This window comes from Rhinatrema bivittatum, chromosome 2 (genome assembly GCF_901001135.1).
Source record: "Rhinatrema bivittatum chromosome 2, aRhiBiv1.1, whole genome shotgun sequence".
Classification (NCBI taxonomy): Eukaryota; Metazoa; Chordata; class Amphibia; order Gymnophiona; family Rhinatrematidae; genus Rhinatrema; species Rhinatrema bivittatum.
This window is the reverse complement of record NC_042616.1, coordinates 356,621,984-356,636,114: the sequence shown is the minus strand read 5'-3', so window position 1 is coordinate 356,636,114 and position 14,131 is coordinate 356,621,984. Positions and strand designations below refer to the sequence as shown.

The 14,131-nt window shown below is 41.0% G+C and overlaps 1 protein-coding gene across 1 annotated transcript in view; it reads right to left on the bottom strand.

Annotated features, from left to right (window-relative positions):
• Positions 1-14,131, bottom strand: part of SLC9A3 (solute carrier family 9 member A3) — a 379,410-nt gene that overhangs the window by 131,722 nt on the left and 233,557 nt on the right. The window contains exon 7 of the mRNA XM_029589922.1: positions 223-425. Coding sequence (XP_029445782.1) covers positions 223-425 — 203 coding nt within the window. The remainder of the gene's footprint in view (positions 1-222; positions 426-14,131) is intronic.

The window sequence follows — 14,131 nt, the reverse complement described above, 5'->3', positions numbered from 1 at the left end:
CCGGTCCCCATTCAATGGAATTCTCCTATCCTCACACTGCATGAGCAAACCAGTGCACTGCAGGAGTGGGAAGTATGGGGTGTAGTGCCCTGAGGGTTACACTTGCTATTAAGAATGAATAAGATATACACCCATACTATGGGATATACAGATGAACTGAGGTTTTGTCAAAGTAGTTCTTTAAGCACCAATCCTCTAAAAACATAAAAAAAAATAAATTACCTGAAATATAACAGTAAAGAAAACCACGATGATAGTTGTGCTGACAAACAGGTTTTTCTCCTTCACTTTCTGTTTATCCAAAAGAGCAACAAGGGCAAAGGCAACAGCACCTCGCAGACCACCATATGACATTACCACTTGGTCTATTATCCCCAACTGGACCACTCTGTAGCGATTTAAAATCCAAGTCTGTATAATCACACCTATGGAAACAAGTTTTACAAACACAAAAAGTGTTATACAGTCACTAGCCTCTGCTGATGGATTTCCTCAGGAAAGGAACGAAGAGTAGTAAAAGAGAGATGGGAGCAAGGAGTTTGGGGGGCAATAACTGTCTGGATGGATTATACAGAGAGATTGGTCAACATTATCATATATCAATGACAATTCAGCAAAGGTGTATAGTTGGCTACAGTACTACTCATATCAGTGCTTCCTAAAACTGGGAACCCAGTTTTCAGAATAACCACAAGGAATATGCATGAACTGTAGACTCTATGCACGTTTAACTTGTGGATATTCCTTGGGGATATCCTGAAATTCTGAATGGCTGTGGAGTCATCAGGACAGAGTTGGGAAACCCTCACTTAGATTCTTTAAAGATAGCAGTTTGCTAGTTTCTTGACATTGTTGCTTTTAAATTGGTCTTATTCCTAAGTCTCTTTTCCTTTTGTCCTAATTTATTTATTGTATGTATCTACATTTTAGAAATAAAAGATATGTATTGTTTATTAGAGATGTGCATTCGTTTTTGCCGAATTGGAAAATTGCAACAAAATTGTCCAATTTGGCATGTTTCAGGGAGCCCGAAAAAAATCAGGATTTTCCCATTTTTTCGCAAAAATTCATTTTTACGATTAGTGCGCACTAACGTGAGTCGGTGCGTGCTAACTCCCGTTAGCGTGCACTAACAAAAAGTAACAAAAAGTAACAAAATCTAACGGTTTTTGTTAGTGCGCGCTAACAGGGAGTTAGCGCGCACTAACTAAAAATCGATTTTTCGCGAAAAAAAAGACCCGAACCGAAAAAAACAACATTTTCCATGGTGGCCGAAAAACAAAGAACGACACGAACACAAAAAATGATGCACATCTCTATTGTTTATTATTAAATCCTGTTTTTAAAATCTGTCTCGGAGTTCACTTTCAATTGCACTAGTCAGATCTAACACATTCCTTTGCTAGCCAAGAATTATAGAAACACCATTTCTGTCTTCTAGTTTTATTCTCACAGAGGTCATTTAAGGTCATTTTCAAAAGAATTTGCAGGCATAAATGGGCTTTTGAAAATTGCTATGATATATGCCATTTTTATGCATGCAAATGCTTTTAAAAATTATCTTCTTTATTTCTAAATGTCAGAGATTTACTTTATAGATTATGGTAAGATCTTTGTTGGCATTTTAGAAAACAAAGAAAATTGAGGAATAATTAAGACCACAGAAATATAACAATGGATCTTACAGGGATTTTTTTTTTAAACCTAAAAAAGCAACAAACAAAACAAGGAAATATCCTACTTAGTGAAGGAGAAATAGATTTGCTGCCTTCAGATGGATTGTTTACTCAGGAGTACCAAAATAGTGAACTATATAGGGAATTTCAGTTAAACATGAACAGACAGATTTCAACAGATTGTAGAATCAAGAAAATCTTCTTCAGCTATATGAGTAACATTTTTGTAGGGTTTTGTGTTACCTGACAGAGGCTGATGTAATAAACTGAGCTGACACGTCTGTGTTTTAACATATGTTTTAGCACAGATTTTTCCATGTAAACGTAACCCTGGCATGTAACAAAGTTTTTGCACAGAAAAAACATGCACTAAAATACAGGTTGAATCATGTGGTAGGACTAACATTTTTTGATGGGGTTAATAAACATGTGGATAAAGGTGAACCAGTAGATGTAGTGTATTTGGATTTTCAGAAGGCGTTTGACAAAGTCCCTCAAGAGAGACTTCTAAGAAAACTAAAAAGTGATGGGATAGGAGGCGATGTCCTTTTGTGGATTACAAACTGGTTAAAAGACAGGAAACAGAGAGTAGGATTAAATGGTCAATTTTCTCAGTGGAAAAGGGTAAACAGTGGAGTGCCTCAGGGATCTGTACTTGGACCGGTGCTTTTCAATATATATATAAATGATCTGGAAAGGAATACGACGAGTGAGGTTATCAAATTTGCGGATGATACAAAATTATTCAAAGTAGTTAAATCACAAGTGGATTGTGATACATTACAGGAGGACCTTGCAAGTCTGGAAGATTGGGCATCCAAATGGCAGATGAAATTTAATGTGGACAAGTGCAAGGTGTTGCATATAGGGAAAAATAACCCTTGCTGTAGTTACATGATGTTAGGTTCCATATTAGGAGCTACCACCCAGGAAAAAGATCTAGGCATCATAGTGGATAATACTTTAAAATCGTCGGCTCAGTGTGCTGCAGCAGTCAAAAAAGCAAACAAAATGGGAATTATTAAGAAGGGAATGGTTAATAAAATGGAAAATGTCATAATGCCTCTATATCGCTCCATGGTGAGACTGCACCTTGAATACTGTGTACAATTCTGGTCGCCGCATCTAAAAAAAGATATAGTTGCAATGGAGAAGGTACAGAGAAGGGCGACCAAAATGATAAAGGGGATGGAACAGCTCCCCTATGAGGAAAGGCTGAAGAGGTTAGGGCTGTTCAGCTTGGAGAAGAGACGGCTGAGGGGGGATATGATAGAGGTCTTTAAGATCATGAGAGGTCTTGAACGAGTAGGTGTGAATTGGTTATTTACACTTTCGAATAATAGAAGGACTAGGGGGCATTCCATGAAGTTAGCAAGTAGCACATTTAAGACTAATCGGAGAAAATTCTTTTTCACTCAACGCACAATAAAGCTCTGGAATTTGTTGCCAGATGATGTGGTTCGTGCAGTTAGTGTAGCTGGGTTCAAAAAAGGTTTGGATAAGTTCTTGGAGGAGAAGTCCATTAACGGCTATTAATCAAGTTTACTTAGGGAATAGCCACTGCTATTAATTGCATCAGTAGCATGGGATCTTCTTAGTGTTTGGGTAATTGCCAGGTTCTTGTGGCCTGGTTTGGCCTCTGTTGGAAACAGGATGCTGGGCTTGATGGACCCTTGGTCTGACCCAGCATGGCAATTTCTTATGTTCTTATGCATGCAAATCCTATGTCTTTTTGTTAAATGATTTATTTATTAATTTTCAAATATTACAAATAAAAATAAATTGTTTGCATAAGAAACACATGGAGTCATGGCATTGAACCACCAAACTATAAAGAGAAAAGAAAAAACAATATATAAGAGGAAAACACATACAATGCTGTCCTCTACTTCCAAGCAAAAGAAAGAGCAGGAGAAGGGTGAACAAAAGAAACTCTGGGACTATCAAAGAAAACTAATCAAAAGAAATGGCATTAACATAGACTAGAACAGCAGTTTATACTTTCTGCACCATGTTACATTATCACTTAAGGCAGTAAGGAAGAAGTTGCAGTCCTAAGGGCCTCTATAAAAACTTCAATTGTTCCGGCAGGAAAAAGAAGAAACCTTCATTTCCTCTCTTGATAATGCACTTACAAGGATAATGGAGTAAAAAAGAAAAACCTAGACTAACAATTTCCCACCTGAGAGCTAGAAAACCTTTCGGGTAGATTTTTACCAATACGCGCACACGTCCATTGGCGCGCACTACTCGGTGCACACACATGGATGTGCGATTTTATAACATGCATGCACTGGCACGCACATGTTATAAATTCTGAGTCGGCGTGCGCAGGGGGGGTAGATTTCCCACGTTTATGCGTGGTGATGAGATTGGGCCCCCACCAGTTCCCTCCTAGTCCGCTCCAATTAAGGAGTGGACTGGGAGGGAACTTTCCTCCCCCCCCCCCCCTACCTACCCTCCCTCCCTCTTCCCCTCTCCTCCCCAGCCCCTTTAAGAACATAGGAACATAAGAAAAATTTTACAACGAGGGAGTATAACCATAATGAAAGATGAAAATCTATAAATGCAAATATAAGAAACTACCTAGGTCCCTCACTATTTAATTGTCCCTTGCTTAAGCCGTAGGCTAGGAATCAATAGTTTGCAGACTGTCCCTTGCAGCTGGATTGATCAGCCAGCTCAGAAGAACTGTGGGTTTTCATTTCATTTTTGAGTTGGACTTTTGAAAAATGTGGTTGTGTGTTTTGTTCCCCATTTTGGGCCCTCAGCTGATTCAGGGGAAGGGACTCTGCCCTGGCCAGTATCCCCCAAATCTGGAAGGGATTGTTTTGCTGAGAGTGGAAGAGGAGTTTGAGGAAGCACTGTTTATTTTTTTTCTAAGAGTTTTACTTTTTGGAAGCTGGGGTCTGCCTAAGAATTTCCCCCCCTGCCTTGGGAGGTCTGGATAAGGTGCTGTAATTCCCTGCCACTCAAATGAGGAGGGACAAGAAGAAGAGGGAAGTATTGTGTTTTTGGTAGGAATACTTTTGCCACCAGTTCATACCCACTGAGGAGGAGAAGAGATTTTGGATTTTGAACACCTTTTGGGACTTTCTAACCTCAGAACATAAGAAATTGCCATGCTGGGTCAGACGAAGGGTCCATCAAGCCCAGCATCCTGTTTCCAACAGAGGCCAAACCAGGCCACAAGACTCTGGCAATTACCCAAACACCAAGAAGATCCCATGCTACTGATGCAATTAATAGCAGTGGCTATTCCCTAAGTCAACTTGATTAATAGCAGGTAATGAAATCTCCTCCAAGGACTTATCCAAACCTTTTTTGAACCCAGCTACACTAACTGCACTAACCACATCCTCTGGCAACAAATTCCAGAGCTTTATTGTGCGTTGAGTGAAAAAGAATTTTCTCCGATTAGTCTTATATGTGCTACTTGCTAACTTCATGGAATGCCCCCTAGTCCTTCTATTATTCGAAAGTGTAAATAACTGATTCACATCTACTCATTCAAGACCTCTCAAAAACCTCTATCATATCCCCCCTCAGCCGTCTCTTCTCCAAGCTGAACAGCCCTAACCTTTTGTAGATTTCTTTATTTTGGAACTTACGCCAGCAGCCTGCCAGCGCGTGATCCCCCTGGACTGCAGCAATTGGCCCTTGTACCGGCGGCTTCCAGCTCCACCCTGCCCTCTGGACCACTCCTCCCCACCCCAGGACTGCCCCTTGATAGAGGCTTGGCTTTTGTGTGAATAATGGGGTTTACTCGTGTGGCCAGGCCTCTTCTAAATTGCGCGCAGCACATGCAAGGCCTGGCCGCATGCATAACCCCCGTTTTTTATGCGTGGGTTTTTTAAAATCAGGCCTTTTCTTCTTAACTTGAGTAGGTTGAGCAAGATCAGGAAAAATCTGGACAAACTGACCATAAAAGAGAGAAGAGAACCTTTTGAAGTAATTATGCATTATATTGCTCAAGTCCATAGTTGAAATAAAGGAGACCAGCAGGATACTTCTATCTATAACTTCCATTCTAGAATTTTCTGAAAAATTGGTCAGATTAGCTTGGATTTGCAGATTAGGCATATCTTTAGAAAGAAAATAACAGGTTTTTATTGAAGCATTTGTTCTGGTGTAAAACCTAGAGTCTCTTGAAAATACCTCTTCAATGTTACTTATGGAATTTCCCCAATAATCCTGGATAAATTCAAGAGACGCAGATTTAAGTGTCTCGCATTATTTTCTAATGCCTCTATTCTTCTGGAAAGGGCATTCTGATCCTTCAGAATAGTAACATTATAAGCCTGAATATTTTTAACAATATCCTCAATTTTGGAGATTTTAAAATTAGTTGAATCCACTTGCTCCTGCATAGCTGAAACTTTTTGTTGGTATTTTTTTTTTAGAAAAGATCCATCTTTGTATTATGTAACTTGAGAGAGTTCCCGAAGATAGCAACTAGGTCCCAGATAGCTTCAAGAGTCACCACCTCCAGATGAGATAGAATAAAAAAGGAATCACCGCTCTCCGTGGCCACAGCTTCCCGAGGCAGAACAGCAAGAGGATACACCGACAACAGCTCCAAACTCAGCGGGCTAACTACCAACAAGGAGCTGGCAGCCCCCTCAGCCGTCTCACCAATGGTCTCAATCAAGGGAAAAGATTCCTGCAAGGGTGGTGAAACTCGGGCAGGCAGCCCCTCCACTGCAGATGCTGTCAACGTGTTATCACTAGGTGCCTCCACAAGAATTCAAGGCTCTCTCTTACCCCAAATCACACCAGAGTCCTCGGCTCCCTGCAGAACTGCCGAAGGGTTCATGAAGCTGGTGATAATCTGCTGCCCCGGTAAACGTAAAAAGTATGAAGGGAAGATTCAAACTTTTCCCTTATGTTTGGTGGGCATATTGACAGGAGAAATAATAGACGCAGAAACAAGGGTCAGAGCTGCAGAGTAATGTGACCTGATCTATGCCACCATCTTGCCCTAGCAAGTGTTTCGCAAATCCCATGTTATTGATCTATATAGGTATTACCCTGCAATGCAGGGAGATGCATTAAGTGTCAGACAGCTTAGTATGCCTTTTTGTAAGACTGGAATTTTAATTCCTGGGTTAGAGGTGGAGTTATACTTTACTCATATTTCTGGTGGCCACTTAGGATGTAGATACCTGAAAGCCCACTGAACATCACAACCCCTGGGATACCAGAACAATTAATTTATCAGCTATAACTTTGTTTGTGAAGCTTTGTTTCATTTACTTATTCTTTGTGGTGATATGTGCATGGGAAAGGGTTTTACAATTTCAGATGATGCATTAGAAAGGAGTTCAGCTGTTTCCTGGAGCCCCCCTAGTCAAGCAGAAGATGTACAAGCTAACAAGAAGGTCAGGTAGCAGAAAGCTCTGAGCCTGATCTGTGTCCTCTCATACTCCAGTGCCAGAGCTGCCAGCTGTAGGTGAGGGTCCTGCTAGGTGTCAGTGCCCATGCTTCTTTCCCTGATCTTTAAAATAAATTAAATTGCTGTTTGTAGTTTAGGGCTGTATGTACATTTTTACCAATTCTTTCATGAGAGGTGATGAACATGCAGGTATTCTAAAAATAAACCAGTAGCTGGAAGGTCGGATAAAGTCTAGGTTTTCCAGGACTGATTTTGCAGTGTGTTTAGGGGAGGATTAGGAGAAGAGGGATCCTGCCCTAGTAACAGGATTGAGGTTATTCTCCCTTCTCTCTCTTTCTTCGTCTGAGTCTTTCTCCAGGTTTCATGGTTGATCTGAGAACTGGTTCAAAACTTCCTTGCCAAACCTGACCTATATATCTGTTAGGACTTTTTGTGCCGCTGCTTTTTAGGATAGATTTTCTATTTGCTCACATATTTTTTTAACTTATGGTCCATTTGCATATCATTAGATTGCTATGTCCCACAGTTACCCATTTTTTACTGTATGAGTAAATGAAATCCATGCTAAAAATTTGCATGGATTTTAGCACCTGTTTTATTACATCGGCCCCAAAGTGTCTAATAATGGAAGAAGTTTGTGGGATCTGAGGGAAATCCTGGTCAATAAGTCTAGCCTTAGCTTTTTTCTGAAGGTAGGATATTTAAAGGCATAGGGATAGTAGTTTCTTGTTCCATAATTTTGGCGCACAGTAACTGAATGAATGCAGTCTAGTACAAGTTAATCTGGCTGAAGCCAGCGGAGGAGAGGATAGAAGGGCCATTTGGCAGGATTGATGTTCCCTAGGATGGGTGTTAGAGAGTAGGAGCTGGGAGAGAACTCATATGTCATATTGTTCACACACTTGAAGTCAATCCATAGAGTTTTGAACTGTAACCTATTTTTGCTTGGGAACCAGTGCAGTTGCCTTAAGATTGGTGTTGTGTGGTCAATTGCTTTGGCCTGTACAGGAATTTTGGTGGTTGTACTTGGTAAGAGTTGGAGGAATTTTAGATTATATATTTTTTTTTAATTCTTTATTTTCAAATTTTAGATTATATTGTAAAATGCTATGAAAAAGAGAACTACAGTTGTCATTGTGTTTGGTTATTAACACATAAATCAAGGTAACAAGGTTGCGTTTGTCAAAGTAGTTGTGCAGTTGGTAAATTTGGCATTAATGCAGGTCTTTAACACCTTTGCTATATGGGCCTCCATTGCAAGGCTGAGGTCAAGTTGAACCCCAGATTCTGCACTGAATCCTTAGGTTGTAAAGATGTACTTAAAGGGGTGGAAGTGATAGTAGAGGTGCCTTTGATGGCAGGGGCTGCTCAAGGCAATCTGCCGTCTGAGGTGAGGGATGAGATAGTGCCCCTCTTGCCCTGCCCCCTCTTGCTCTGCCCCCTGCTCGCCGTACCCCCTCATGCTCTGCCCCCTGCTCGCCATACCTCCTCTTGCTCTGCCCCCCCCGCTTTCCCTGCCTCATCCCTCCTCCTTTCAGCCGTCTCCTGCAGTGGTATTCCTCCTCCCTTCAGTCACGGCTGGTCTGGCCTCTAGCATTGGCGGTGGCGTCCCTACTCCACGCTGCCGGTCTGGCCTCCAGCGGTGGCATCGGTGGCGTCCCTCCTCCATGCTGCCAGCCTGACCTATGGCGTCATCATTGTCTTCTCCTCCATGCTGCCATCCTTCCTCTCTCCTCCAAGCTGCTGGCCTGGCCTCCGGCGGTGGCGGCCCATGGCAGCGACTCTCCTCTTTTCTGCTGCCGCCAGCCTGGGTCGGCAGCCATGGTAGGGGCAGGCAGGGTGAGAAAGGCGCCACAGTGGCATTCTTAAAGGGGCATTTTTTGCCGCCTCTAAATTCTGCCGTCTGAAGCAGCTGCCTTATCCTGCCTCATTATAGAGCTGCCCCTGCTTGTTGGCTTAGACAGAAAAGTTTCAATTTTGAGAGACGGAGTTTGAGCTTGTGGTTGTAGAGCCATTGGGTTTTTGCTGTAAGACATTGATTGAGATTGTTGATTAATGAGGTTTGGTTTGATCCTATTTTGATGCACAGTTGGGATGTCATCAGCAAAAAAGTGGCATTTATTGTTGAAGGATTGGATGAAAACGCAAATGGGTCAAATGTATATGTTGAAGAAAATCTGAGAGAGCACTGAGCCCTATGGTTGTGCACAGATGATGTCTTTTGATGAGGATGATATGCTGGCCCTTGAGACAGACTAGTACTGTTATCCAGAAAGAATTCAAACCATTTGATGACTGTGCCTTCAGTATCAAATTCACTTAAGCATTGCATGAGGAATTGATGCTTGACAATATCTAATGCAGCAGAAAGATCTAGTAGGACCAAGAGGGAGTCACCACCTTAGTTGGCATTCAGGTGGATGCTGTTGGTTATAGCTAATAAGACAGATTCTGTTCCATGGCCTTTCCTGAAGTGGATTGGTAAGGATGGCAGATTTTGTTTTTCTCTAGGAAGTATAGTAGTTGAAAGTAGACCACTTTTTCCACTAGTTTAGATTAAAAAAGGGTAGACTGGAAACTGGACAATAGAGCTAGAATCTTTTAGGGTCTGGTTCTGGTTTCTTCAAGATAAATTTGATTGTAGCCTTTAGTGGAAGTTGTAGGAAGCCTTGGGTTAATATATTTATTATGGTGGTTAGCCAGGGGGACTAAATTTTGTTTTAAACCACAGATATATTTGGGATGTATTGGGTCTAGGGGGCAGGTGGATCAGCTGGTTAAGTCTGATTGAGGTTGAGCAAAGATTGTCTGAAAGATGTATATGAGTCATATGTGTCAGGGTGGCTGAGAAAGGAGATGTGTATAGTTGAAATCTTTTTTCCATGAAGAATTAGTGAAGTTTTCAGCTGTTGGGCAGTAGGATTGTGGGGTTGAGGTTTGAAGAGTTTACGCAGTAATTGAAAAAGTTCACCTGGATGTTTGTTAGTTCTAGTTGCTTAGTGATGTAATCTCTTTGTTGAATGATTGCTTTGCATTTTTGCATGTTCCTTACAGATGATTAGGTTGGCCTCAGTTCTTTGTTTCTGCCATTTCTATTCAAGCTGATGGCATTGTTGTTTGAGTAGAAAGAGACTTTAAGGGAGCCAGGGGGAGTTCCTCTAAGGTCTACTGGGATTGGGGTGAGGATGGCTAGGGTCTCAATGGCTGTGTGAATTCGTTGGCCATTGTTATACTAGGAGATAAGGTGATTGTGCATTGATGGGGTTTTCAGGTATGTTGAGTTCGCTCAGACTATCGAGTGTGGCAGAGGTTCAGTTCCAGGGGTTAAGTTCCAGGTTTGAGTGAGGGAGCCAGCTGAGCTTGAATTGAGATTGGAAATGTGGCCCACACTGGGTAGTTGTTTGACCAAGAGATGGAATTCACTATTAATGTGTTAGGATCTATACTGATGTTGGGGGAGTGAAATAACAAAACGCGAGTATAACCTCCTTTGCGCATGGACATTTTAATTAGCTGGGTGAGATTTTCCATGTTGCATTGAAAGCATATCCCATTGCCTTTGGGGAGACTCAGCATGGTAATCAAAGTCTTCCAAGTCCAGGAGATCATCAGTAGAGTTTGAGAAAAGAGTTGGGCTAATTTTCTGGTGGACGGTAGATTAAAGGCAATTACAGGTCTCTTGTCACCTTGGAATTTAAGTATGATACAGTCAGTCTTGCAAATTTGTTTGAATGCAACTTATTGAAGGACTAAACTGTGTTATAAGATGATGGCAACAATCCCACCATGGCCCAAGGGTGGGGGTGTAATATTTCTGGTATACCGATAAATAGTTGTATGAAGGTAGGCAAAGTTGAGGAGGGACAGAATTATTTTAAGACTCCTAACTTAATTCCTGATTTCAATTTTTATCCCTTCTAATTTTATAGCCAAAGACATGAGATGAATCTATGATTGCATCTGTGTTTTTTATGGATTCAGTTTAAAATTATTATTTCTCATCCATTCAGATATTTTTGCAAGTCATAAATTAAGTTTGTCAGCTATCTTATTTTTGGGGGGATGAGTGGCATATAAAGCTGAATATCATTTGCATATATAAAATTTCCACATCCAAATCCATGCAGTAAATTTCCCAGAGAAGTTAAGTAGGTGCTAACGTGGGGGACAACATTGAGGCTTCAGGTAATCCACAGCCAAGACCAGGAAAGGGAAGATCAGATTTCTGGGATCTGCTCTCAAGAAAGGATTTAAACCATTTCCAGACTAAGTACCTATGCCAATATTTTAAGGTTGCTTTAAGAGAATTCCATGATCCACTTCATAATATGCTGTGAAAAGACCTATTAACAGTAGCAACAAGTCAACACGTCTGTCAAGTTCTCTGCTAAGATCATCCACAGATGTTAGCAATACAGTTTCTGTCCTGTAACCAGATCTGAACCCTGCTTGGAAGTTATCTCGTATCTTCTCTTTTTCCAGAAAATCATGTGACTGAACAGATAAAGCAAGTTCAATGATCTTTTTCAGAAAACAAATGTTTGAGATTGGTTTGAAATTGTCTAATACTATGTTGTGAAGTGATGCCTTTTTAATCAATGGTGTGCACCACAACCAACTTCAGATAGTTTGATAATAACATAAGAACATGCCATACTGGGTCAGACCAAGGGTCCCCAGAACACCGGGTGCCTGCGCACAGGGATGCCACACACCATCACCACCGGGCTCCCTGAAATAACTAACAGTGATGATAAAGATAGAAAGAAAGGAAAAAAAGTGAAAGAATCCATCTGGAACTGAGAGGGGAGGGGCGGAGTGTGATCCTCGATTGAGAGACCCGCCCCCCCTCTGATGTCACTGAGGACTGTGACGGACATTAAACAGCGCCAGAACACCGGGTGCCTGCGCACAGGGATGCCACACACCATCACCACCGGGCTCCCTGAAATAACTAACAGTGATGATAAAGACAGAAAGAAAGAAAAAAAGGTGAAAGAATCCATCTGGAACTGAGAGGGGAGGAGCGGTGTGTGATCCTTGATTGGGAGATCCGCCCCCTCTGATGTCACTGAGGACTGTGACGGACGTTAAACGGCGCCATAACACCAGGCGTCGCGCGCTGAAGGGGCACTCCCCTTCATGCATCCTGTAGTGTTAGCCATTCCCCATGTTCTTTTATATCCCTTGTTAACAATCCCCATATTTAAATGTTTAATGTATTTGACAAAGGTAACGCATAAGTTCCTGCAAATTTTGTTTAAATGTAAACCGATGTGATATGTAAAATCGAACACCGATATATAAAAGTAAATAAATAAATAAATAAATTAAGACCAGCATCCTGTCTCTCTCCAACAGTGGCCAATCCAGGCCATAAGAGCCTGACAAGTTCCCAAAAACTAAGTCTATTCCATGTTACTGTTGCTAGTAATAGCAGTGGCTATTTTCTAAGTTAACTTAATTAATAGCAGGTAATGGACTTCTCCTCCAAGAACTTATCCAATCCTTTTTTAAACCCAGTTACACTAACTGCACTAACCACATCCCCTGGCAACAAATTCCAGATAGATAGATAACATTTGGTGAGGAAAGTATTTACAATACATTTCACTTGTTCAAAAAGAAACACTCTCTTGCCTCTCTATAAGCTATGAAGAGTAGGGTCTAGTGAGCATGTTTTGGGCTTAATCTTTCTTAAAAATGGCATCTGTCTCTTTAAGATTCAATGACCAAAAATCTGAAAATATGAACCAATCAGATCCCATCTAAGAGGACATACTTTGTGACACTGTTTCTAAAATGGATACTCGTAAGAGTTATGGAGGAATTGTTAAAAAAAAAAAAAAAAAAAAAAAAAAGAAATGGTCAAAAATAAGATTACAGTAATATTTTGATTAATAAGGTTTGGGTATTATCACTTTTTATGTGTACTTTTAAATATGAAAACGTCACAAAACACACAAGGTGCAGCCTTCTTGTAATACATTTAGGTAGATACTAAAAGTGCAGGGATCTGGTATTCATAAGTTATAAAATATCAAGAAAATAATTTCAGAGTAAAAGGATTTTAAAGGTTGGAGGGAAGGAGAGAGGCAGGCCAATATCATGGAGTTGCATTCATTACAATTTTAAAGGCTGAAGGGAGAGATATAAAAGGGCCACCACTATCTTGGGGCATTTTTTATTAATTTGAAGAGTAGTGGTGGTGGTGGGGGAGGGGTTACAGGTAGGAAAGGAGCCACTTCAGTGGGGGCATTTTTAAATATTTTAAATGGTGAAAAGTTCAGAATTCCTGTCCTAGGAATGAAGTTAGCAGATGAAGAAATAAGCCACAAAACAGACATGTTGATATATACTATAGCTTTATAATATGTAAATCTGACTAGAGCCATGTGCATGTAGCATTCATAAATTTTAATAAATTGTAAACTGCTAACTGCAGGTGAATTTCAAGGAGTCACAGAACTCACACTGGCATTCTGGGGAGGAGTTTCTTAGCCAAATAACATAGCTAACATAGGTCTAAAGTTAGTTGGATAAGACTTATCGACTAACTAGCAATTTCATCTGGGATATTCAGTGGAATAGCTGAGATGCTGAATATACTGTACCTTGTAAGTCAGCCAGATAAGTCTTATCTGGCTAACTTACTTAAACATTTATCTTTGAATATTGAGCCCTATGAATCTGTGGTCCTTTCATCTCTCCCTCAGGATCTCTTCCTTCTCTTATGTGTAAAATTGTAACAACAGGGTCTTACTTTTCCCAGGTGCAGGAAAAAGAAGGAGGAGCCTAGGCAAAGAAGAGTCAGCCCATGCAGCAGTAGAGCTCATAAGGCAGAGCATTTTGGGCCCCTGCACCAGAAGGAGTCCTCCTGCCAGTCAGGGCACTAAAGAAGAAAGTTGCTGCTGCCTTTGTGCTTTCAGAAGGAGTTAGCGAAGTGAGACAGGGAGTATTGTGTGTTTGTAACTTATATGTAAAAGAGAGAGATTGTGTATGCATGAGATTGAGCGTGTGGGAAAGAGATAGTGTGTGTTTATGTGTGGGAGTGGGAGTG